Source organism: Eptatretus burgeri, chromosome 8, assembly GCF_056783735.1.
Source record: "Eptatretus burgeri isolate ZD-2024b chromosome 8, Ebu_testis_v1, whole genome shotgun sequence".
Lineage (NCBI taxonomy): Eukaryota > Metazoa > Chordata > Myxini > Myxiniformes > Myxinidae > Eptatretus > Eptatretus burgeri.
This window is the reverse complement of record NC_140968.1, coordinates 76,747,440-76,773,436: the sequence shown is the minus strand read 5'-3', so window position 1 is coordinate 76,773,436 and position 25,997 is coordinate 76,747,440. Positions and strand designations below refer to the sequence as shown.

The 25,997-nt window shown below is 44.7% G+C and overlaps 1 protein-coding gene across 1 annotated transcript in view; it reads left to right on the top strand.

Moving 5' to 3' along the window:
• Positions 1 to 10,315: 10,315 nt before the first annotated feature.
• LOC147022090 (transcription factor MafB-like) overlaps positions 10,316 to 25,997 on the top strand; it is a 140,063-nt gene continuing 124,381 nt past the window's right edge. The window contains exon 1 of the mRNA XM_085892674.1: positions 10,316 to 12,230. Within this exon, the coding sequence (XP_085748800.1) occupies positions 11,060 to 12,214 (1,155 nt within the window). The 5' untranslated portion in view covers positions 10,316 to 11,059 and the 3' untranslated portion in view covers positions 12,215 to 12,230. The remainder of the gene's footprint in view (positions 12,231 to 25,997) is intronic.

The following is a 25,997-nucleotide window of genomic DNA, read 5'->3' as shown; positions in this document are numbered from 1 at the left end:
TTCCCCCAGCCACACACCAGCTTAGCATAACCCATTGCCAAACACGGGGTTCCGATTGACAATCCATCGTGGGTCAAACCATGTGCTTACAAGGCCAGTTCAATAAATATACTCGTTATGGAATTGCCTGGGGCTTTCATTGATTCCGATGAATTACACTGCAAATATTTGCATAATAAATGGATAAAGAAATATATAAACAGCTTAGCATGTGTGCAACACTGTTGCCTTCTGGTTTCCTTTACAAACCCTGTATAACTGCCATTGTACTGTATATAACTCTCATTGTTAATATAATGTACAATAGTATGTATCATTGTGACTATAAAAGATTGATTGATATCTGATAAACCGTTTGCCTTTGAATTGTCAAGTCTGGGTTTGATGCTCCACTCAACGATAAACTTTTGGACTGGTGTTTCTCAGGCAGGGTGTCATAACAATGAGTGTGCCATCCAACAGAGGAATATTTAGCTGAGAATCCGTTTACTATTATTAGTCCATGTTAAAGATCCCATGGTGTCTGTCACAAAGAGGAGGTGACTGTCACTCGAATCCTGGACAAATTCCAAATTCCTGCTCTCATGTGCAGGGACACTGCTTCAGTCATGATGCAACTGGCAGGCCAAATTCATCATCGAGTCCTGGTAGTAAAATGTATTTACAAATAATGAGGCAAAAATATTGACGCTTTAACTCAAAGAAAGTAAATTTGGATGGAGAAATCCAATTGGGACCTGGGAAACACAATCCAGCAGCAGAGGCGATGGAGCTGGAGAATGCCATTCTGCGGAAGGACGTGGATGACATCCAAAACCATCAGGAGGAAATAAGTCATTCATCATGAGCAATTGCATATTGGATTTGGATTCCATTACGAATTTGGCCCACTGGTTAAATCATTACTAAGGTGTGGCTGTGGAACTGGTGCAGTGCCCCTGCACATTTGGGCAGAAATTTGGAATTTTGCCAGTGTAACGCACCGACTCTTCATTTAAAGACACTGTGGGATCTTTAATGTCCACCTTTTACCTCCGAAGGATAGCACATGCCCTGCATGCAACTATCTGACGGCTTATAGTCGAGTCTGGATCGAACCCCAGACTCGACAACCCACAGGGAAGTTGCTACATCTCTTCCCCTCCCCCCCCCATCCTGTGAGACAATCAGTGGTTGTTTTAGTTAGCTTCTTTCTTTTCTTTTTTGAAAGAAAATACAACACCAGGAGCGAAACATTGTGTAAAATAAGTCAAGGCAATTTGAAACCTCCATTTTTAACCTTTTGCCAAAAGAAATGTGCGGGAAAATATCCATTGTATCTCACATCACTCTGCGAGCTATCAGCTAAAAAGGTACAAATGGGTTAAATCGCCTTTCTGCTGGAGGTTTACAGTTCATGATGGGTCACAGTGTCGAAGCAGCGGTTTGTGCATGGTCTTACATGCTTCCATTAAGAGGAGGTACACCTGGACAAGTTTTGGACATGGTATACAACAGTATAAGGAACACCTTCAACAAATGGTACAGGGGGAGGGGGGAGAGAGAGATATATATATATATATATATATATATATATATATATATATATATATATATATATATATGTATATATATATATATATATATATATATATATATATATATATATATATATATATATATATATATGTATATATATATATATATATGGACTGATCTCTGATGTTTGCCCTCTGGCAGATTTAGCATTATTACAAATTATATAACTGCATTATTTCACAGAATAAATAGACAATGCTGAGGTTAAAATCTACTTAAAGTACACTCATTTGTAGTCAATCTAGGAAGCACTTGCTTCGGTTTTGGAATTTGAAGCACTGGCCATCTGCAGCTCATCGCGGCTCACAAATCCAGGCAAAAATGGAAGCATTAGGCCTTTATTTTCCAAACAGGGTTGGAAGCAGGAACCATGGCACATCTGAAGAAGCACAATTAGTCTGATGAGCACAAAGACAACTTGAAGTGCAAGCAATGAGCAACATAAATACTGTGCCTCAAATGCAAAATAAATGTACGAGTCATTTACGGTAGTTAACGCTCACTCAAGATGAACAGACAGTGCGACATTGACCTTTGCCACCGAAGGTGGATAGAGGTTATGTCTTCACCCATATCTGTCTGTCTGTGAGCAGGATATCTCATAAGGGTTGTGGATGTGGACGAGTTGTCACAAAACTTGGTTGATGTGTTTGTAAGTGACAAGAACAAGCCAAACAGATTTTGTTTAAGGTCTGGCCTATCAGTGTGATACAAAACGTAAACTGTTCAGCCTGGCGGAGGTATGCATTCTACTGAGTCCCGTTCTAGTTTCATATGGGGTGATCTGGGGCACTTTGTTCACTTGCCTTGATGGTGCAGAGCTACTGGTGGCTTCCCAGCTTAATAAAATGGCCGTTCACATCGAGCTCACTTACATCACGTCTTTGAGGCTACTTCGGAATGGGCAAGGCCACATGAAGTTGTGTTCACAACTAATCCGATCGGTCATGGACGGGGTGTCGAGCGTCGAGTCATCTGCTCGATCACCGGGGCAGTTGCGGCTGGTTCGGGTTGAGTACGAGTGGCCAATCAATGTCATCGAGATGACGTCATCACGTTACTCGATTTCGGAGAATTTAAAAAATGGTGGATATTCTCTTTTTTGTGCACATATATAGGAGCGAGAACATAAAACGGATGAGGATGTAATGGAACAAAATGAACAGTACAAAGAGGGAGGGGAACACACACAGCAGGGTTGAGGGACAACACAGAGGGAGACTTGGAGAAATAAGGGATGTGGATCATGTGGGGAAGAATGAGAGACAGGGGGGGGGGGTAAACAAGATGGATACAGCCGAAAACTCTCAATCACAGAAGTGGAAGGAAAAACTGGAAACTTGGAAATCAGAGAAGAGGTGGGTTTTGGAAGGGTGAATGAGGGTAGAAAAGATAATGGTCGTGGATGGGAGATGATCTGAGATGATGGTGAACAGCTGTTCCCGAGTCTGCGCTGGCGCAGTTTGTCTCGGAATGGCAAACCAAGCAAGACCCTCACAACTGTTAGCTTCACTTTGGTCGGACGAGCATCTGCACAGCATCAGTAAAATAGTACATGACGTCATATGTAAATCATATGCGTGGCGTGTAACTAATACGAGAGATGTAATATTTCTTGCCTGCCGGGTATGGTGTGGATGACAAAAGCACTTTCACAGACACTGCGTGCCCGGTCCCAAGGGGCCTCGAAGATGTGGTGTAAACTAGCCTCCAGACGCTTCTCTGTTGTCCTCTGTGTTGTGCATGTAATGGTAGGCAGTGTTTCACGACCTACCGTTCAATCACAAACCTCATTTATCTGAAACACTGGACCATATACTCATATCATATCGTCTCCTTTCAAACAAGAACAAGTGGCATGATTCCCTTGACGAACCCACTCTTTTCGTTCCGCCGACATCCATCCAAAATCTTCACCCTCACTCGCTTCATTTTCTCAAACAATGGGAGATCGTAACTCAAAATGAACACAATGAAAATGTATAATTAGGCCCAAGCTGAAAAATTAAATAAAAACGTAAAAATTATTTCGCAAATGTTATTTTGGGGGCACTTCTTTGGCTGTTGAATGCTTCGGTGACACCTTCATATCCACGGCCATTAATATAAACCATTCATTTGTCAGTCATGGCGTCCTTTTCTTTGATGGAGTAATCTAGTTGCAAACTCTTCCATGAAGAACTTGCACGGGAAAATCTATTTATTATGTACGCAGTTATTGAAAAGTTTTGGGTTCTCCCATTCGGGTATGTTCCAGACAAGGCCCCCTTCTGTTCCGTCCCATTTCTGCTCCTTCACATCTCTCCCTCCCTCATTTCTCTCCATTCCTCCCACGAGCCTCTACCCTCCAGTTTTCACATCATCCACCCTTCTCAGGTCCTTTTATCAATTACATTTTTTTTTCTTTCTCCTATTACCCCTGTCCTCTCTTCCCTCGTGTGTACCTGGTAAATATATGGCTCTGAGGTAATTTCACCGGTGGAAGGTAAATGGACCCCCGGGCAAGCTGTCTTGTATAGTGTTGGTTTGTTGCCAGCAGCTGTCACTGATTGACCTGGTTGCTGGAATAATTATGACACGTGAGTTGTTTGCCCCGAAAACATTGCCAAAATATCAGTTTGATTCAATGTAAATGAACCATTATCTATAAATACAAAAATTGGACACTGACTGTTGCAATGGCAGCGTTGAGCAGTGTAGCGTCATTCCCCCCCCCCCCCATAAACTACAATGTAACGTCGCAACTGATAAGGATCTCGTGTAAAAAAAGGAATTAAAATTTGACTTTGAATCATCCACTACAACTACTACCACTACTACAACTACTATGGTATATGCACAGCGGTAGATCTCTTAAAGGATGGGAAGAATGATGTTTCCTCACCTGGGGAACTCGCAGCAAATGTAAAGCTACAGACAATCAGAGTTCCTTTTAGGATATTCGACGTTAAGAACTCATTGTCTCCTGACTGTCTGGTTTATATGGAGAATCATTGCGAAGGTGATGAAGCTGGGCAGGTTTGCCCCCCTTATAGTTAAACCACGAGGTCGTGATCTCTCCCAACCATCACCTGCACATAATATGAGCATGGTCCATCGTACGGTTGGGGTGTCCTTCAGTGAACGATCAAGAAGGAAATGGATGTGCTCGTGATCCACTCACTCCACTTTGTTACGCTGGCAGATCGGTTGGACACTCCCTGGCGCGCGGTTCTTCTGCCTCCCTTGCCTGTCCGGCCAAGTCGGAAATCTTTTTATCTCTACCCAACACCAAGGATGGCGGGAGACCGAAGAAGGAAATTGTTTCCTGGGGAACTGAGTTCTGGAGCTCTGTTGCCACATCTCACAAACCTTCCTGGTGGATGTTGCTTGCGCGGTGAAATGGAAACCATCTTTCACAGATACCTGCAGTGCACGCAACTTCAACGAGTATACCTGCTGGGAAAAACCTGATCTTCACACTTCTGGCTTCTTTTTTTCCCAACACTCTTGATTTTCGGTCATCCTGTAAAGGAGAGTAAATCACGGGATCTGACCCGTGTTAACTTTACATGGCCTCTGAAAAACCTGCAATATATAAAACCGGAAAGACAAATATTGACAGCGATGTGCTGCAACATGGCTTGGCATGCCTGAAAACTTTATGATGTTCACGAATCACTGAGGTTGAAGGTGGCGCAACGTTCCCAAACTATTGGAAGGTTTAAAGGTATCTGGACCACACTTTGGTTCCTTGCTTTTATTTTTCTATCACGATTATTTTTGCACACACTTCCTTTTGTTTTAGTCTCTCTCCCTCATTATCTGTCTTGGTAGTGCTTTCGATTAAAAATGCATCGCCTTGTCCACTGAAGTTCTCGCCATGGACTTGCGGAGATGAGGAAGTCGAGCAACAATAAACAGGAAACTTATGTCTGCCTGAGCTTTCCTGCACCCTGAGCGCAAGCTTTTAAAGCCTTTCCAACAAAAGCACGACTACTGCTACTACCACTCAGTGGCACACCTGTGCCCCCAACCCCAATGCTGCGACAGCAGCCTTGTGCTGCATTCAAAAGAAGAATACTATTAAGTACTATCCATCCATCCATCGGGACCACACTCTGTGCAGAGCGTTGGTGCTGCCTAAGCAGTCTCCTTAGCTATTGGGCACAATCCTGGACGGGTTACCACTCCGACACAGTATACCAGCATGCTGGCACTCATTTTGCTGACCTCGGAAGGATGACAGGTCGAGTTAACCCCACCTGGTATTAATTCAACTGCTGAGCAGGATTTGAACTCAGGACCCTCGCATCCCAAGCCCACCACCCTAACCATTAAACCAACAACAGGCATATTAAGTACTATGGCCCCAATTATTTCCATATTCTTGTGTGGTCAACCAGGGAACGTTTTTGGCCAAAGTCTTTCACGAACAGGCGAGCCAGGCCTGACGTTTGTCTGGAGGTGGCAGGAATTTTTTCGTTGTTCAATGTGCCGGCGATAGCTTGGCTACTCTTCGCAAAGGACACCATTGGATCTTAAACGTCTACCAACTGTTGCTAGCAGATGGGACACCCAGCTTAACGTCTATCCGATGGTCGGCGTGCTTTGTCCGCGCGGCATGTGAATCATCAGAGCCACAGTTCATCGTTGCAGTGCTCAAAGGTAAATGTACTGCCATTGGCCCGCACTATTTCAATCAACAGTTGTTTAGCATTGCAAATACAGACCGTCTGCATGATGTCATGAAAAATAAATCAAGTATCGGACTGGTGAACACTCAGGTGTTCATTACGTGCCGATGAGACTTTCAATAATGAGGTTTCTGACTCCAATGTCAAAAACGCGAGTTTGTCGAGGTATGATCAGGACTGTTGCCACGGTGACGTCACACAATCACGCAGGTAATGACCACAATGGGCAGGTACAGCGAGGCCTTGCCCACCACAGCTACCCTGGACATTGCCCAACGATCATCCTACTAAATGATGACCAGTTTTAACCAATGAATGTGTTTGATGGTGTTTACGGGATTTGTAATAGCGTACGGGCTGTTGGCCATTCAGAAACGAGGCGCTCAGTGCGATCTGCACGTCTCCTTGAATTCGAGCAGAGGCCCATTGAATAAGGGCCGCATCCAACGGACCGAGAGAGGGGAGCACGCTGGAAAAGATAAACGAAATCTACTCAAGGGGAAAGCCGCCAGAAGGCAGTTTGTAGATTTCCCTGCCAAAGCGGCTTCCCGCGATGTCTTCAAACGAGCTGAGAAGCGGACGCGCCATAAGCCCCTCTAATTAGCGACGTCTTGCTGTCGCGCTTGCTTGGTGGGAAAAAGGTGGGTCGAGCGTCTGGCGGCACGCGTTCCCGCACGCGCGTTTCCCTACGAACGGCTCTCCGTGTGACCGGATGACCACGTGACCGTGCAACGTCACAACGCTGAAGCGCAGTCATAGAGGACTGAAGTCGCAACGTCGCGACTTCGACGACATTGTCAACAAGGCTCGCAGATCGTCCCGAGGCCGCGTGGATGTGCGCCGCGTACAGCTCACGTATCATGAAACCATTTTGTCTCATTTAAAACGGTATTTGGTTGAAATCATTGATAACTAAGACGGTGAAAGCGCAAGTGAAGTATTTTGACGTAGTTCCGCATACTTTATATCAGGCTCGTGTTCTTACAATGAATTAATTGATCATGCGACACACACACACACACACACACACACACACACACACACACACACACACACACACACACACACACACACACACACACACACACAACGCCCTGCCTGCGAAGCAATAAACAGTTTACACCTTCAGGTACCTCTGCGCCATCCTCATGTCAGAGTCCGAAATAAATACAATACCTGTGCATGGTGCGTTGTTGACGCACTTCTTCTTCTTTTTTTTTTCTTCACCCGGCACCATAATTATAAGCACCGCCTTTGGCACCGCACCGTGCGGGGTCTGGTGCGTAAGAGCATTACGCAAAGCGCGGCACGTTGCTCTTGCGCACGGACTCTTGGCACTCGCTCGCCAGTGAATCGCAAATTCCTCGCGAGCCCCTTGTTTTGAAAATTCCTCGCGAGCCCCTTGTTGTTTTGAGTCCCGTCCTGCGCGAAAGGCGATTTCGCCGCGAGCGTTTCACACTTTGTAACAGTCATTTGTTATACTTCTATATACGTTTAAAGTGACAGCGTTGAGCGAAGGTGAGATGTGCGCAATTAGGCTCGCAAATTTAAATCGAAAATAATAATAATAATAATCATTATTATTACAATAATGGCTCGTGCTGGTGGGCTTTTGGTATGGCTGCAGGAATCGAACTGTGCGCATAAAACACGATATATGGTGGAGGAGGTGATAACTACCTGTACAAGACGTCCCCTCGTTTCGATTTGGGGAAACGTCGTGTCTCCCTGCGTCGTTCCAACGTGACGTCCGCTTCCCGCTCAACGACTACGGAAAAAAAACAAAAAATAATAATCCTATGAGCTTGGTAAGAGCGACTATCACGTGCTTCGGTCTTCGTGGGGGGATTCTCGGCAGGCTTACACAAACTCAGGCTTCGCTTTACGTAAGTTTACGTTAACCTGTCTTAACTGGAAACGGTCGAAGATGACCTGCACAGGCTCCGTGCACAACCTGTGTACTCAGACCCCACATATAGTTATCCCAGGTAGAGATCATGTGACCACACTACCGATAGGTTATTCTTAACACTTAATAACCTTGTGTGTGTGTATGTGTGTGTATGCATATATGTGTGTGTGTGTATGTGTGTTTGTATGTGTGTGTGTGTGTGTATGTGTGTGTATGCATATATGTGTGTGTGTGTATGTGTGTTTGTATGTGTGTGTGTGTATATGTGTGTATGTGTGTTTGTATGTGTGTTTGTATGTGTGTGTGTGTGTGTGTGTGTGTGTGTGTGTGTGTATATATATATATATGTGTGTGTGTGTGTGTGTGTGTGTGTGTGTGTGTGTGTGTGTGTGTGTGTGTGTGTGTGTGTGTGTGTGTGTGTGTGTGTGTGTGTGTGTGTGTGTGTGTGTGTGTGTGTGTGTGTGTGTGTGTGTGTGTGTGTGTGTGTGTGTGTGTGTGTGTGTGTGTGTGTGTGTGTGTGTGTGTGTGTGTGTGTGTGTGTGTGTGTGTGTGTGTGTGTGTGTGTGTGTGTGTGTGTGTGTGTGTGTGTACACATTGCAGTGATTTCGGCTTCAATTTAATATTAACTAATCACCAAAGCATGTTATATGCATGGATTTCCATCCCTGTAAAACGCTACACCTCATACCTGGCTTCAGGGCCGAAGCGAACCCCATGCGGGCAACAGCTATTCGAACGCATTGACCATCATACATACGAAGGGTCCGAGTTGTTGAAGTTAATCCCAGCGAGTTGTCCTCAAACTTCTTGCCCTCACTCAATAACCGTGTACTCAAGTCCGTGTTCGGACGCGCCATTTGGCGCCGCCTCACGCACTTGGTGTGCTTGCGCTTTGGGGGCGGGGGGGGGAGGGCGGTGGAGAGCGCGCGCGCGCGCGTGCACGGAGCGGCCGCGAGAGGGCACCAAAGCAGTTCGTCCCGCGGAGCGCTCTCCGGTCGTGCATGCTCACCTGGCGATGCCCGACCCGAGCCAGTTGCAGTGACCGCAGACAAGCCAAGTAACAGAGACGGGACCCAATCGCACTCCACAATGAAAGCGGATTCCAGGACATCAGGACAAATTTGTGGGAAGCCCATCCTCCCCCCACCCAATCCCAATTAATCCGCTGGCTAACCCTCATCTCCCATTTTCCCTTTCGCCAAGACCACCCCATCAGCCTTCACACGGAGATTTCTCCAGTTCGTAGCACTAATTTGCAAAGTACTCGGTATAATTAAGGAAGGTGCATTATTATTACCAACCTATGTTTTGGTTTTTTGTCCGTCCTCGATCCTTTTCAAATGCTGAAAGTCAAGCAAGGAAGCAGCACGTAACATTTGTGGAGTCTTTGGTATTTTATCTGCCAGGGTTCGAACCACCGACCTCCTTGACTCAGAACGGACGTTCTAACCATTATAGCACAGAGTCAGATATTGCACAGGTATCTGGTATTGGAGTGTGACTGGTTCAGATTGACATCGAGGTACATATTATTAAGAGGGTAATGTGTTCAGGTTAATATGGTTGAGGAACCTGATATTAAGGGTTCAGGTAGAAATTGAGGGACCTGATATTAAGGGTTCAGGTAGAAATGGAGGCACCTGATATTAAGGGTTGAGGTAGAAATGGAGGCATGTGATATTAAGGGCTGAGGTAGAAATGGAGGTACCTGATATAAAGAGTTCAGGTATAAATGGAAGTACCTGATAATAAGGGTTCAGGTAGAAATGGAGATACAGTACTTGATATTAAGGGTTCAGGTAGAAATGGAAGGACCTAATATTAAGAGTTCAGGTGGAAATGGAGGTACCTGATATTAAGAGTTCAGGTGGAAATGGAAGGACCTAATATAAAGAGTTCAGGTGGAAATTGAGGTACCTGATATTAAGAGTTCAGGTAGAAATGGAGGAACCTCATGTTAAGGGTTCAGGTAGAAATGTAGGTACCTGATTTTAAGGGTTCAGGTATAAATGGAGGCACCTGATATTAAGAGCTCGGATAAGAAACGTAGATATTGGGAGCAGCTAAATGAAAGTGGGAGGTGTCTGAAGGTTGTCGACGTGAAGTTAGGCGAGCTGAACATGACTGCAAAAAAAAAGATACGATTGGAGGAGTACGTACACTCGGCTTTACCCGGTTCAATACCCCCTCCGCACTACACCCTGCCAGCATACCCCACTCTCCCGTTGCTAAAACTGCGCTGCGCTATCCCCATCGACAATCCAAGCAATCATGCCAGATCCAGGGGTGGGACCTTATAGGAGGGGCACCCGACGCAAACGAGAGGTCAGTCGGACGCTGCGATCCCATAGGCTCAAGTAAACGTGATATGAGCCGACGTCATTTACGCTATATATTCGCCGAGAGAAGCCAAACTCTCCAATCCACCTAAACAGGGCGGCGAGTTCGGTTGTGGAGTGTAGGAGAAGGCGAGTAGCAAAACAAGACGATAGCATTAAAGTGCACATCTCACCAAACGATCATGTCCGCTGACTATATTGTATGAGCTCAAGGCATAGTCCCTCCCCAAAGCTCGAGCGTGTTCGTTTACTCGAATATGTTTTCGTAACGTTCGAGATCTTGCGAGGTGCAGGCAGTGGTGCGTATTATTACGCAAAGAAAAGCGGCACCAAGGCCGAGTGGGGGGTAGGGGGGTGACAAAAAGGAAGAACTTCAATCGAGCTGCACATTCCCGACCCAGACGATAAGGCGGTTCAGCAGTGTATACCTGCAGGATAAGAACCAAAGCGACGATCCGATGGACGAAGTTGCTTAAAAAACATTCGCGAACCAGAGGCGATAGAGTTGGTCAAAACGCACGGGCCAGTGATCGTGGCGCAAGTTTTTTCCTCTGATGCGCCAGCTGGGAATGGCAGCGGAGCTCCCGCTGAGCTCAGAGCTGCCCACCAGCCCTTTAGCTATGGAATACGTAAACGATTTCGACCTCATGAAGTTCGAAGTGAAGAAGGAGCCGGGAATGGAGCGCGCAGCTCTCGGTGCAGCCACTGCCGCAGCCGCTGCTTCAATGGCTGCAAGCGCCGGCGAAGTAACGGTCGTTGGTGCATCAGAGCATCCGGGTGCCGGATCTCCACCCCGCGGTGGCTGCATCCGTTTAGGCTCCATCTCTTCAACTCCGTGTAGTTCCGTGCCCTCGTCGCCGAGCCTCAGCCCTGGGACCGATACAAGGGGTCACCTGGAGGAGTTCTACTGGATGAACGGCTACGGTACGCAGCATCCGCAGCATCAGCAGGAGCACCACCACCACCAGCAGCAGCATCAGCAACAGCAGCACCCTCACGGGCTGCATCCAGCGCAGCAACAGCAACAGCAGATGACTGCCGACGCGTTGGGTCTAACCCCCGAGGATGCGGTGGAGGCGCTCATCAACGCTCAGCACGGAGCCTCCCTGCACGGGTTCGAAGGATTCCGCACGGGCGCGCCACACCAGCACGTGTACCTGCATGAAGAGCTTTCCGCAGCACACCACCACCACCACGGACTTAACCATCATCAGCAGCAGCACGCGCATCACAACAACCATGGGGAGCAGCAGCATCCCGGGGCGACACACGCGCACCATCCGCATCACCCGCACGTGCACCATCCGCACGCGCAAGGGCCTGGCGCGCATTCGCACTCGGTGCAGGTGGACGATCGCTTCACGGACGATCAACTTGTGTCCATGTCAGTGAGGGAGCTAAACCGGCAACTTCGCGGTTTCAGCAAAGAGGAGGTCCTCCGGCTCAAGCAGAAGCGGCGCACACTCAAAAATCGCGGCTACGCGCAGTCCTGCCGCCATAAGCGCGTGCAGCAGCGGCATCTGCTGGAGAACGAAAAGACGGACCTGCAACGGCAAGTGGAGAACCTGCGGGTCGAGCTGGCGCGCCTCGCCCGTGAGAGGGACGCGTACAAAGCGCGTTGCGAGCGCCTCGCCGCGGTGTGCCAACGTGCCGAGAGACCCGGTTCCCCAGGCCGGCCCCGGGATGCTTCACCCATCTACTTCGCGTGATCTGCGCACCGTGGCGGTACGTGTTGCTCATCGCACATGAGTCGGAGATTCCCTCTATATTTATCTTCTCGCCGTCTGTGATAACCAACTTGTGCACCATCTATACATTAAAACGCATCAATGTCCTATGACCTTTGTACAAGTTCCTTTTAGCTGCACTTTGTGTCTCCATAAAGCCGTGGGGTCAGACACGAGTATGAAAAACAACTGTACAGAAAGCAGAATTCATATAATTGGTGTACAATTATAGGACGAAGAGATGTATAGATGAGGCAGATATTGTGTTGCACATACAACATTATAAGGGAGCTGCAAGAAGCACTTTATACTCATCGGTCCCGGCACACGTCACCCGGCACTACCCTTACGCGGTATAGTTGGCCACAGTCCCAGGATGCAACATCTCTCCCCTATCCCCACGACGAGTCCTATGCAGCATCTTGGCAGAGCAATTCAGCATCTTTTGTTTTACCTCAATTTCTAGAGCATCGGTGCTGCCGAAGTAGTCTCTATACGCAGAGAATCCACTGTGTGGTTTGCCATTACCATTCCACTGGTACTCATGGCAAGAATATACAATTTGAACAAGGGACTAGCATATAAACATATACTTTTCGAACGCAGTCATGGAATGCTTTAAAGTGAACCACCGAAAGCTGGAGTAGACAAGACAGACGGCTTAAGCTCCCCATCCGAAGGTCGGTGCACCACACTTGCCTAATAATCTCCAGGATGACAGTTCATAGCCGGGTCAGAAATCGAGCCCAGAGAAGTTAGCTCAAAGGCGACTGCACTATACTTACTACGATCTCCCTTGACAGCTCGGTCTTCTCAAGCCGTCACAGCCTTTACACACTTGGACACAAATGTAGTCGTGTTGTTCACTTCATATAATGTATGTTCCTGTTATGAAAGCACTTTATTTGTGAAACAAATTGCATTGTTCATAGTATAAACTACATTGTTCGTGACATAAAACGTTTGTTGTCTGCGAAGTAGAGTGAGTGTGTGGTTCCTGACATAAAGTTTGTTTGTGATGTCGAGTGAGTGTATTGTTTGTGATACAGAGCGAGTATTGTTTGTGACGTGAAGTGCATTGTTCTTAACATAACATGCATTGTTACCAGCACAAGGTTTATTGTTTGTGATGTTGAGTGATGTATACCGTTTGTGACATAAAGTGCATTGTTCTTAACCATTTGAACCCTGAGCTCCTTGGACTTTCGACTCCCCCACCCTGTGCTCCCTGGAGAAAAATCCGGCCGCTCAGATCTATGGAGGTTTGAGTAGTGGCTGGTAAATCGGCCGCTCGGTTATATGGAGGTTTGAGTAGCGGCTGGAAAATCGGCCGCTGGGGTATATGGAGGTTTGAGTAGCGGCTGATAAATCGGCCGCTTCAGGTATATGGAAGTTTGAATAGTGGCTGGTAAAACAGCCGCTCAGGTATGTGGAGGTTTGAATAGTGGCTGGTAAATTGGCCGCTCAGGTATATGGAGGTTTGAATAGTGGCTGGTAAACCGGTCGCTCAGGTATGTGGAGGTTTTAATAGTGGCTGCTAAACCAGTCGCTCGGGTATATGCAGGTTTGAATAGCAGCTGGGAAACCGACCGCTCGGGTATATGGAGGTTTGAATAGTGGCTGGGAAACCGGTCGCTCAGGTATATGGAGGTTTGAATAGCGGCTGGGAAACCGATCGCTCAGGTATATGGAGGTTTGAATAGCGGCTGGGAAACTGGCTGCTCAGGTACATGGAGGTTTGAATAGCAGTTCGTAATCCGGTCCCTCGGGTATATGAAGGTTTGAATAGTGGCTGGTAAACCGGTCGCTCGGGTACATGGAGATTTGAATAGCAGTTCGTAAACCGGTCGCTCAGGTATGTGGAGGTTTGAATAGCAGTTCATAAACTGGTCGCTTGGGTATATGGAGGTTTGAATAGCGGCTGGGAAACCGGTCGCTCGGGTTCAAAGGGTTAACAGCAGGTGCATCGTCTATCTATAATTCCAGCAATCTCTGTGTGTGTGTGTGTCTGTGTGTCTGTCTGCGACCGCTGTTTCTCGACAACCACTGGTCCGATCTCATTGAAACTTGCCAGGTATATTGCTGGGGCCCTGAGTATGTGCCTTTTCAAGGTTTGATATTAATCGGACAAGTGGTTCCCAAGTTATGGGCATTTACTTACCAAACCAATGCCAGAACACGTTGCTATGACATTACGATTAAAGTCACAATTCTTCTTCTTCTTCTATTTTTTTTTTGCACGTACGGCCACGCACGTATGGGCACGCATGTACGGGCACGCAAGTACGGGCACGCGAGAGCGAAGGAACGGCCTGTGTGGTTGTTGTTTATGGTACGCGGTTTGAAAGCTTTTTTTTTTTGCACGTACGGGCACGCACGTACGGCCACGCACGTGTCTTAATATAAAGGGCATTGTTCGTGGTATAAGGTTTATCGTTTGTGATTATTGAGTACATTGTTCCTGGCATAAGGCTTATTATTTGTGGTGTAAAGTGAGTGCATCGTTTTTAACCCTAAAGTGTGTTGTTCCTCGCATAAGGTTTATTGTTTGTGGTGTGCCGTGTGTTGTTTTTAAGAACATGCACTTCACATCACAAACAATACATTCACTCTATGTGATAAACAATAAACCTTATGCCAGGAACAATGCACTTTCTGGTTAAAAACAACGCACTTCACATCACAAGCAATACTGTCACTTCACATCACAAACAATAAACCTTATGCCAGGAACAATGCACTTTAGGGTAAAAAAAAAAAACAACCCACTTCACGTCACAAACAATACACTCACTCATCACAAACAATAAACCTTATGCCAGGAACAATGCATTTTGGGGTAAAAACAACGCACTTCATATCACAAACCATAAACTCACTTACACCACAAACAATAAACCTTATGCCAGGAACAATGCACTTAAGGGTTAACCCCAAAGTGCATAGTTTTCCTAGAATAAGATGTATTGTTTGTGGTGTAAAGTGAGTGTATTGTTTGTGATGTGAAGTGCATGTTCTTAACCCTAAAGTGCATTGTTACTGGAATAAGGTTTATTGTTTGTGATGTGAGGTGAGTGTATTGTTTGTGATGTGAACTGAGTATATTGTTTGTGATGTGAAGTGCATTGTTTTTAACATAGCATGCATTGTATGTGGCATAACGTTACTTATTTGCATTGTGGAGCGAGTGTATTGTTTGTGATGTAAAGTTTGGGAGGTCGGGTGGAAGTATTGTTTGTGATGTGAAGTGCATTGTTCAGAGCATAACGGTTATTTTTTTGTGAGATAAGTCGGTTTGTTTATGCCATCAAATGTGTTATTTGTGATATAAAGTGAATCATTTGTGATGTCACAATACCCGGCATTCACCAAATATATACTTGCAATGAGTCAGGTCTCGTCTCGAAGAGACCTTCTCTCAGAGCATGCTAAAGGTCCGAGTACATGACGCCTTGATGAACTGGATCCAAATTTATGTTACGTGTTACCGAACTTCACCTTTTGCAGAATTGTATATTATTCCCGATGATCCAATTAATCAGGTGTTGTGAGTTTAAGGGGATTGGATGCTATCACAGGTGAAACAAACAACTGTATATTGAATGATGGTCACAAGTTCTGGAAGGATTCATACCTTCATGCTACATATAAACTCGATATAACTGGTATCATCTATTGCATGTACTCGGTACATTGTCCCAAAAAGGCAGCATTTCGTTCATCGCATTTCTACGGGGTGATCAGTATGTACATTATCGTCTTTTAACAACAGCAAAAAGTTTAAGCCCCAAAGCGAGAAATTCCATTTGTTTATTTTTTCCATTGCTCTGGTAGGCCACGACGGACTTACTGATCAACCGTCGCACTTACAGACATCATATGCAGTCATTCGGAGATAGCACGTGTGTCTGTCTGTACGTTGTGCATGTAAACGTGTAGCCAGGTGTTCACGTTCACCTGAATACCAAAAACAACCGGTTTGATGTTTAATTACGACAAGGTTACCTCCTGGGGTTACCTGCAGCCATTTGGATCCATTTCATGCTGTGACAACGACAACATGGACACATATTAAGGAATCATCAAATATTCAAGGAAAACAAAGAAATAGCGTAATTTGGCTGTGATGCATAAGCCTCACTCCTGTTTCAGTTATCAACTTTTAAAAACAAAATGTGATGTGACGTCGGCACGACGTCATCCGTCAGTTAGTGAACTTGAGTGCAGAGAAGTAAATGTGAACTTGGTGAGAAGCAAATGCTATTCTGGCAGGGTCCACCAGTGAGGCAGTATTCCAGAAATTCACGTAGCCTTCTGCTCGCCCACATTCTCCCCACACACTCATTGATGACAATTGACAGATGGGTATTCGGGATTTTTACTTCCCGATCCACCCCGACCCTCCTTCCCTTTCACCCAGGCTGAGAAGCCCTTGGCTTTCCCGCTAAAACCGACCCCATGTTCACCCACAAATTCATATTATTCTCCCCGTAATGAACGTCGCGATTACATGGATCGATGACGCACGTCTGCGCATCGCCGATGCTACGCGCGCGCGCCATCGACCCCACCTGCACACCGCCGACCCTACCGTGTGCCGTTGACCCTACCTGCATGCCGCCACTCTCCCCGCGTACCATCGACCCTACCCACGCACCATTGACCCTACCTGCGCACCGCCTGCCATATCCACACACCACTTGCCATACCTACGCGTTGCCAACCCTACCCATGTGCTGCCACTCTTCCTGTACACCATCGACCATACCCGCGCACCACCGACCCTTCGGCGCACCGCCGACCCTTCCGCGCACCGCCTGCCATACCCGCGCGTTGCCGACCCTTCCGCACGCCACCTGCCATACCCGCACGTAGCCGACCCTTCCGCGCACCGCCTGCCATACCCACGCGTTGCCGACCCTACCCGCACGCCGCTGCTCTTCCCGCGTGCCGCTGTCTCTACCCGCTATGCTGACGATGAAATAATCAAAGCTCCGTAACTCTGCTGCCCACCAACCCCCACTGGTACACACTAGACGCGGTTTCTGAGAAGCCGCTAAGCCTTTTAGGCTTCTTTCATGCGGTCGCTGTAATTGCTTAGAGTTGCGCTCGGTGTTGTTGACAAAGTTATAAAAGAAAACAATCGACATTTTCTAACCACGTGTTCGGTACTTGTGTTTGCTTGTGGGTTTGGAGGGAATGAAAAGAAGACGGGGAAGTTTGAAACGTGTTCTGAACTCGTGCGGGAAGAGTCTCCTCGCCCCGAACCTGCAATAATATTCCACAGGTGTACTCAGTCAGCCAAAAGGGCCGTTCAGAAAGTTCTCGGAACGAAATACAGACACCAATCCAGGAACCGCAAACGTTCTAAAAATGTTAAAAATAGATATTAATGGTCACAGTAAGGGAATATTTTTTTCCCCCTATTAATCATACAAACTCGGTAATATATATATATATATATATATATATATATATATATATATATATATATATATATATATATATATATATATATATATATATATATATATATATATATAGTACACGCTTGGTGATTGGCTAAGGTATTTGGGAAACGTTGTGGTTCTTTATTTTTTGTTTGTTTTAAGCACAGTAGTCGTCGCAAAAGACCAGGCAGAGACGAATTGGTGTTGTTTTAACCGATGGGATGGTTTTGTTTTATCAAACCTCCTGGAACGTGCCCTTTCATGGCTGCCAGTGAGAGCACCTGTTAATCAACATACAAGACATCACGTATTGCTCCAATAATCATAGTAATTGAGTAATACCTGGCCCGAAGTTTAGATAAACCGTTTGACCATAATCTGAAAAGTTGGTTTTTTTGTTTGTTTTTTTTCAATGAAACTAAACGCGAACAAACAAACAGAGCTTAAGATATTGCACTTAATTACTTTAACTGCGAACTTTCATGTGCATCACGTGACGATGTACAACATCATTCATTGTACGCTGTAGTGCGTTGATACAATATTATAATCCTTGTTTTTGGGCCGTTATGGAAGGAAGGGGTGGGGGAAGGGGAGGGGAAGGCTGGGGTGGGGTTCAAACCCACTCTGATTCGAACTTGCTTTTCCAATCTGGTGAATCATGTTCGCAAGTCCTTCCTTCGTCTGTTGCACTCAAGGGTTTGAATAATGACGGGTATACCTTTGGAGCATTATGGGTAGTCGGGTGCATACTCTGTAAATGATGGATAAACAGTCTTTAGTTTTGACTAATCGATAACGCTGATGTCACAGTATATACATATATATATATATATATATATATATATATATATATATATATATATATATATATATATATATATATATATATATAAAATCGAAGAGGTACACCAGCCATTTCCTTTCGCTGAGAGTCGAGTATTAATTATTATTATTATTATTATTAATGATGATGATTCCGTGCCCCTTCACAATTCCGACCGTGTCGATCCACCCGAGCAGGCAGTCGACGTCCCGCGGCGGGTACCTCGGTGGGTCCCATCGCGTACTCATACGGAGGACGCGTCATCCGCACTCCCAACGGTGCGTGCTGCTGCAACGGGAAACGGGGAGGAATGGGGAGCGTCGGGATTCCAACTTGAAACTTTAACATTCATCTGAAGGATCATTCGCATGTACGTATTGTACACGCATAAGAACAGCACGATTGCTCTGAAGGAACCGCGCAATCGGCGAGCTCGCCGGGTGCGCCCTATCGGCGGAACGAGCTCGCGGTTCCCGCTGTTCGGGGAACGCGCCCTGCTCACGCGTTCACGCGCTCGCGACGCGTGCACGCGAGCGCGCCCCGCACGAGCCACGACATTGGCGCCTCGAGTCCGCTTAAAGCACCAAACATGAACAATATAAATTCTGTTTCTCGCTCAAAGGAAACGCACGCCTGTTCGGAAATTGAAGATTTAGCGACAGATGATTATCGGTTCAGCGCTCGGCCCTTGTGTCCACTTTCCACTGGGATTGCGGTCCGGAGCAGCAGACCAAGCCTTGTCCGGAGCTTGGAGCTCTGAATTCACAAATTTTGAAAGGCGACATTCCGCTTTAATTTTTATTCTTGACTCAAATCCCATATCCCTTTATTTTCGCGCGGAGAGGCTGGCTGGGATACTGCTTCGGTGATGTCGGCGTGCCTCGGCGGGGATGCAAAGGCGGTTAAAATGGACGTTTTCCGCATCTCTAGTTCGTTGCTGCCCTTATCTATGTGGTGCAGGGGGCCGAACAGACAGCTTTGGTGACGAACCGTGTCTGTGGCTAAGGGTTTGATGTCGCGTCCCAAGGTTCATCGCGCCAACAACACGGACAACAAACTGTTGCACAAATGCACTGTCGATTTACAAATGTGTTGTGATTCCATTTGGAAACATCTAACTTGAACACCATCTGAGAATTGGCGTGAATGCCACTTTGTATGGAAGCACACAAATATATGTGTATACATATATATATATATATATATATATATATATATATATATATATATATATATATATATATATATTTGTGTGCTTCCATACAAAGCGGAATTCACAGATGCGAAATGAGAATGCAACTGTTAAACTATCAAGATTCATCAATCAGTTCAAAGGTGAATATTGCAATTTATTGGAAATATTCGGAAAAACAAAAAAAAAGCTCGATTGAAGGTTAATTTGCTCATAGTAGTATTTTTGCTTTTATAAATACAACTGTTTGGATCTACGAACCGCGAACCTTTTGATCCCTGATCAGGTGTCGCTTAGTGTTTTGTAATGTTGCTCAGGATTGTTGACTGGCTTAGTTCTCACCTGTGAAAGCATGAGAGCGATTCAAGAAGTTCGATACGAACCTCGTACTCGCGATAGACAGACAATAGTCCAAGATGCATCGATGGCCGGCATTTTGTTTTTGTGAAGCATGTAATTAGCAAGTAAAAAAATAAATAAATGTATTTTATTCATTTGTTCATCGATGTGTTTGCCTCAAGGTTGCACTTTTTTTGTTTATTTATTTATTTATTTATTTATTTATTTATTTATCATTTCCTGTGATTTGGATTCTTGTGAGTATCTTGTTCCTTGAAGATTTTCAACACCCCTGTACGAAGTACATAATGTGGATTTGATCCACAATGGATCTGGGTCCGACGACAGACCGTCACCTTGATGCTTCACATGGAGGGCAAAGTGTGCTGTCGTCCTTCAGGGAGGGGGTGGGGGGGGGAGTGGAATAAATGCGGCCTTCCCATCTTTTGGTACTCCTTGCTGGATGTTGATACATTATCCCACGGTGCCTTACAAAGAGTAGGGCATGCCATGCTGATACCTTGTTCAAATTATATATTCCTGCCTGAACATATGGCAGGGAGGAGAATGAGAAAGAGAATGGGGGAAGAGAGGTGGTGAATACACAGACACTTTATAGATCCAACAAGTGATTCAACCAACATGCAGGTACTGCGTATATACATGAGAGACATCATTGGAACAGAGATGCTACCAAAAACAATTAATGCTCTTTCTTTATTAAGCATCTACTGGCACTATTGTCCACATCATGGGGAAATTTGTTTTGCAACCTTGGTCAATTTAACGAACAACCTCAAACTATTTAAACACACTGTTAGAAAAACTTTATGATGTTTTGGTCGCATATATAAATGACATTAAATCGACATTGTGCTTACATGAAGGAAAAAAAACATTTGTCTCCAATGCAAGTGATTGTATAACTATATTACTACTTGTTGTATATAAAGGGTGTGGTTTTCTCGAAAATATTAGCTGTCACAATTCAAGCTTGTGTATGTGTGCGTGTGTTTGTTCTCACTCTAAACGACAGGGTGAGAGCCACTCCAGAAGGGGGATATACAAGTATGGATGGCATGAGGGGATTTGAGTAACCCTGCAGGTGCAGCCAACTAACGTGCCACTAGGTCACTCACTAGGTCCCGATGGCACACACATACAGACTGGCTTCATGGTGTGAAAACATCTGATAGAAGTTGGTTTATGAAAAGTTACGACGATGTATAATGTAGTAATGTGAATATATATATATACACATATATATATATATATATATATATATATATATATATATATATATATATATATATATATATATATATATATATATATATATATATATATATATATATATATATATATATACAAAACATATACATGTTTGTATCGAAATCAAGGAGGTGAAGAAGGGCTTTTACAGAAGATCCAGGTTGGAGTGGAGGAAGTAAAGGAACAGCTCGGTAATCTAAGAGAAGATAAGGGGCCGAGGCCAGATAATATGCACCCAAGAGTATTGATGGAGGTGGATATTTTCAATAGCTCACTGGAGTCAGGACAGGTACCGGAGGATTGGAGAGTAGCAAATGTAACACCATTATTTAAGAAAGGATCCAGAGAAGAATTGGGAAACTATAGACCTGTTAGTTTGATTTCAGTTGTGGGGAAGGTGTTGGAGACATTAATTAGGGACCAGATGAGGAACCATTTAAATAAATACAAACTAATTAAAACGTAGTCAGCATGGGTTTACCAAAGGTAGTTTCTGTTTAACAAATCTTTTAGAGTTCCATGAGGCAGTGTCTGATTGGGTGGATGATGGAAAGGCTGTGGACATAGTATATCTAAACTTTAAGGAGGCATTTGATAATGTATCACATCAGAGGTTGTGAGCCAAGGTGAGGGCTTGTGGAGTGACTGATCAGGTAGCGAATTGGATTGCAAACTGGCTTAATGGTAGGAAGCAAAGAGTGGTTGTGAGTGGAAGGATGTCTTGCTGGGAGGATATAAGTAGTAGGGTACCTCGGGGATCAGTACTCGGACCATTACAATTCATGATTTACATCAACGATTTGGATAGTGGGGTGAAGAGTAAGCTTTCCAAATTTGCAGATGAAACAAAGCTTGGATGTAAGGTGGATAGCAGAGGGGGTGGTGATCAGACACAGGAAAGTATTGATACTTGTATGGATTGGGCAAAAGATTGGCAGATTGAATTTAACCTAAGGAAGTGTAAGGTGTTGGGGATGGGAAAGAACAATGTAAATAGAGATTACAGGATGCAAGGGGTAATTTTGGAGCATGTCACACAGGAGAAGGATCTGGGGGTGGTAATAGATACGGGAGGTAAGCAGGTAGCACAGGGCCAGGGAGCTTTCGGTAAAGCAAATAGGGTTTTAGGTTGTATTCGGAGGGGGATCAATTATAAGTAAAAAGAGGTGGTGTTAACATTGTATAGAAATTTAGTGAGGGCCACATCTAGAATATTGTGTGCAGTTTTGGTCACCACAGTTCCAGAAGGCCATAGATGCCATAGAGAGGGTTCAGCGCAGGGCTACTCGATTGATTCCGTCCGGGCCGAGGTAGATTCAGCTATGAGGAGCGGCTGAAGGAGACAGGGATTTATTCACGAGAAAGGAGGTGGTTACAAGGAGATATGATGGAGATGTTTAAGATAATGAAAGGTATCGATAAAATAAGTGCAGATTAATTATTCAACAGAGTAGACAGTGATAGGACCAGGGGCCATAGCTTGAGAGTAAAGAGGAGGAGAGTTAAGATGGTACAAGGCAGGGGACTTTCACTCAGAGAGTAGTTAATGCATGGAATGGCCTTCCTGGAAAGGTAGTGGCAGCAGAAAAAGTAGATAAGTTTAAATTAGAATTAGATAGGTATCTGGAAGTTATGGAGATAGAGGGGGTATGGGGATGTTGGTTAGACTTTTCGGTAGTTTGAGCATTGATGGGTGATTGTGTGCATGTGTACGGAGTGCTGTTGGTGGGGTTCTTATCATGGTTTGGTGTGTGGTTGATGTTGTGTGTTTTTAACCATGCCCATGCCCCCTCCCCTGAGGGGAAGAAGAAAAAGAAAATAAAAACTACAAAAACTTAAAATAAACATTAATAAATAAATAAAATTTAAAAATTGGCATTTTCTTCCTTGGATCTTGTGTAGATAAATTAGTGTGGTGTTTACGCAGGCATGATGGGCTGAATGGTCTCCACCTGTGTTAGATTTCCTTGTATTTTGAAAAGAAAGAGTTGGATGTCCCTGTCAATTACAAAACGAGTCTTCACGTGGCTTGCATGCCGCTGATGTGCCCGAGCAAACAGAGTGGCTCCACGGTATCTTCCAAGATGTCATAATACCATTGAATGACCTTGATTGGCCATATCATGTCATAAGGAGGATCAGTCATATCCCACCAAGGGGAAGCTCAGCACCATCCAAAGCCTGGAAATCATACGAGGGACTCGTGGCCACACTCAGCTTGAGAGTTCATGCGCGACGAGTTTCTTATTTTTGCAATGTTTTTTACAAGAATCTTAGTAAGGCTTCTTCTTCTTCTTTTATATGTATCACATGGCTGCGAGTATCATCAATGGCTGAGCTGATGCAATGCCCTCTGTAGGTTAGGACAGGAATTTGTTTAGGGTGCCAGAAATAGCTCACCTACTCTTTGCGATGGACACTGTGGGATCTTTAATTGCAACAGCTTAGAGGCGAGTGAGTGTCTGTACCTCTACGCCATCCTACCAGCCCACATTACCTGCACAATTATGCATTTCGGTCCCTTGCCAGATTGAGCTCCAGCAGTTGTAGCTGTTTAGTGCATTCACATTGGCTTTTTGCAGCAGCACTGCAACCCATCACTCCCAACAGCGTTGGGAAATTGAACTGCATGCCCTGTTCCCGATTCGCCCAGAGAAAAAAAGCTGTGGGTAAAACCACTCTCCCCCATTTCCCTGTCTCTGTCACACAAATGTTTTTGTTTTTTTGAAATTAAATCCATTTGAAGGTCACTTGAAGCAGCTGCTGTCGTACTTCATGTCTTTTTGGTGTTTGTCATTGCAACCACATGCCCAGCAGTAGTTCCTTCGCAACGATAGGCTTTGTGGTCACAGACAATCTGATTGATTGTATGTATCTTTATCGGTGAAGCTGAGAATTGCCAGTGAAGCCCATGTCAGAGTAGAATGTATCGACACTACAAAGCCAACTGCTCATTGACTGCTTAAAATTAATATAGTTTGAGTGCTCTGTACTTTGTTCCATTGTTAAATTATACATTGTTAGTTTGGTGTTCGAAATAAGTGTTTTGGGGGGTTATTATTTTTGATAATTCCACTCTTTTTTAATTTGAGTGGTTGGAGGGAGGAGTAACGAACGGCAACATGGCTGTTTGAGAACGAAGCAGCAAATCAATGGTTTTCCATTGTTTTGAACAATGCAATATATTACCTTTTCCTTCGAGCTGATAAGGATTTATAAATGTGAAAAGGAGAAAAAATTGTATCCAGTGCTCAAAACGGACAATCATATCAAGCAAAACTCATATCAGAGTAAGAGCACCAAGATGGGGGGTTGGGTGAAGGGCAAATGGGAGACATTCATAACATGGGGAACTCTCAATGATGGTGTGCCAGGAATAAACAAATGGAACGATTTTCCTGTTTTTGGAGGAGAAGTTTTTGAGAAGTAAAACACTTTCAATATGGCCAGACATATTTTCAATGTTTTTACTGAACCACTTTGATGTTCAATTGAACCACTGGACTACTATATGGCATAGGGATATACGATAGGTTTAAGTGGTACATTTGGTTTAGCACTTGTCCACTCCCCCTCCCCCTTGCCCGCGTTTCCCAAAGGAAGGGGTGACGGGGAACCCGAGTTCCCCTGTCGCTCTAATCACTGGCTGCATCTCACATGGCCTTTTCAGAAAAACCTTTGATTTTGGGAAATTTAACTGATGAATCACTTTGGTTGAAAGTTATGAGCAACTTGCAGAGTCAGAGAGTAAAATGTTACTTCTTACGCTGTAAACTGCAATCAGATTATTCAAAATGAATGCACTGTAACCCCATTATGAGTACTCGTGTTAACACCTGTAATAGTTGGTCGAATATTTTCACAAGTATTAAATAAATCCAGGGACTACTTTTTGTAGGGGAAAATCCAGAAGCAAACACAGCAAAGAAGTATCAAAACGTTTCAATGGCAAATAGGAAATTGGAACTGAAGGCACATGCATGGTAATTCATAACATTTTGATGCACACTTGTTATACTTACGAGGTACAGTTTGTTCCGAGCAGCCTGTCTTGCCCTTTGGAGCTGAAGAGAGTGAGGCCCACGTAAAGATGACTGCATGTTTGAATCAGTTTATCTGCGAATGGGGCCAAGGAAAAAGGTTCCCTGGGAGGGAAGGGGTGAATAGTCTTACACACATTGTGCTGTGCAAACTGAAGGGGGAAAAACTCCTCTTCACCTCAAAGAGTCAACATCAAAAAAAAATTTTAACCTGGCTTATTAGATTTTATGATGTCTTCTGATAGATATTCAAAATGCCAAATTTCTTACTTAAAAAAAGTTTTATATTCTAAAAGCGAGATCGTGTTGTGATTTGGAACAGGCTTAAATAGGTGATAAATGATAACAACAAGCAGGAAAGAAAAGAGAATGATATTCCTGTTTATGATAACAAAGAAAAGCAATATTCCTGGCAAGTTTCAATCGTGCAAAAGAAATAATAAAAAATAAAAAATAAAGAAATAAACTAATTGTGACGTCATTTGTGACGTCATAGCACCGTGTCTTGTCATTGGTCGACAGATAAATGGCCGTAACTTGGGAACCGCTTAACCGATTAATATCAAACCTTGAAAAGCACATCCGCGGGGCCCTGGCAATATTCCTGGCAAGTTTCAGTCAGATCGGACCGTCGATCGAGCAATTA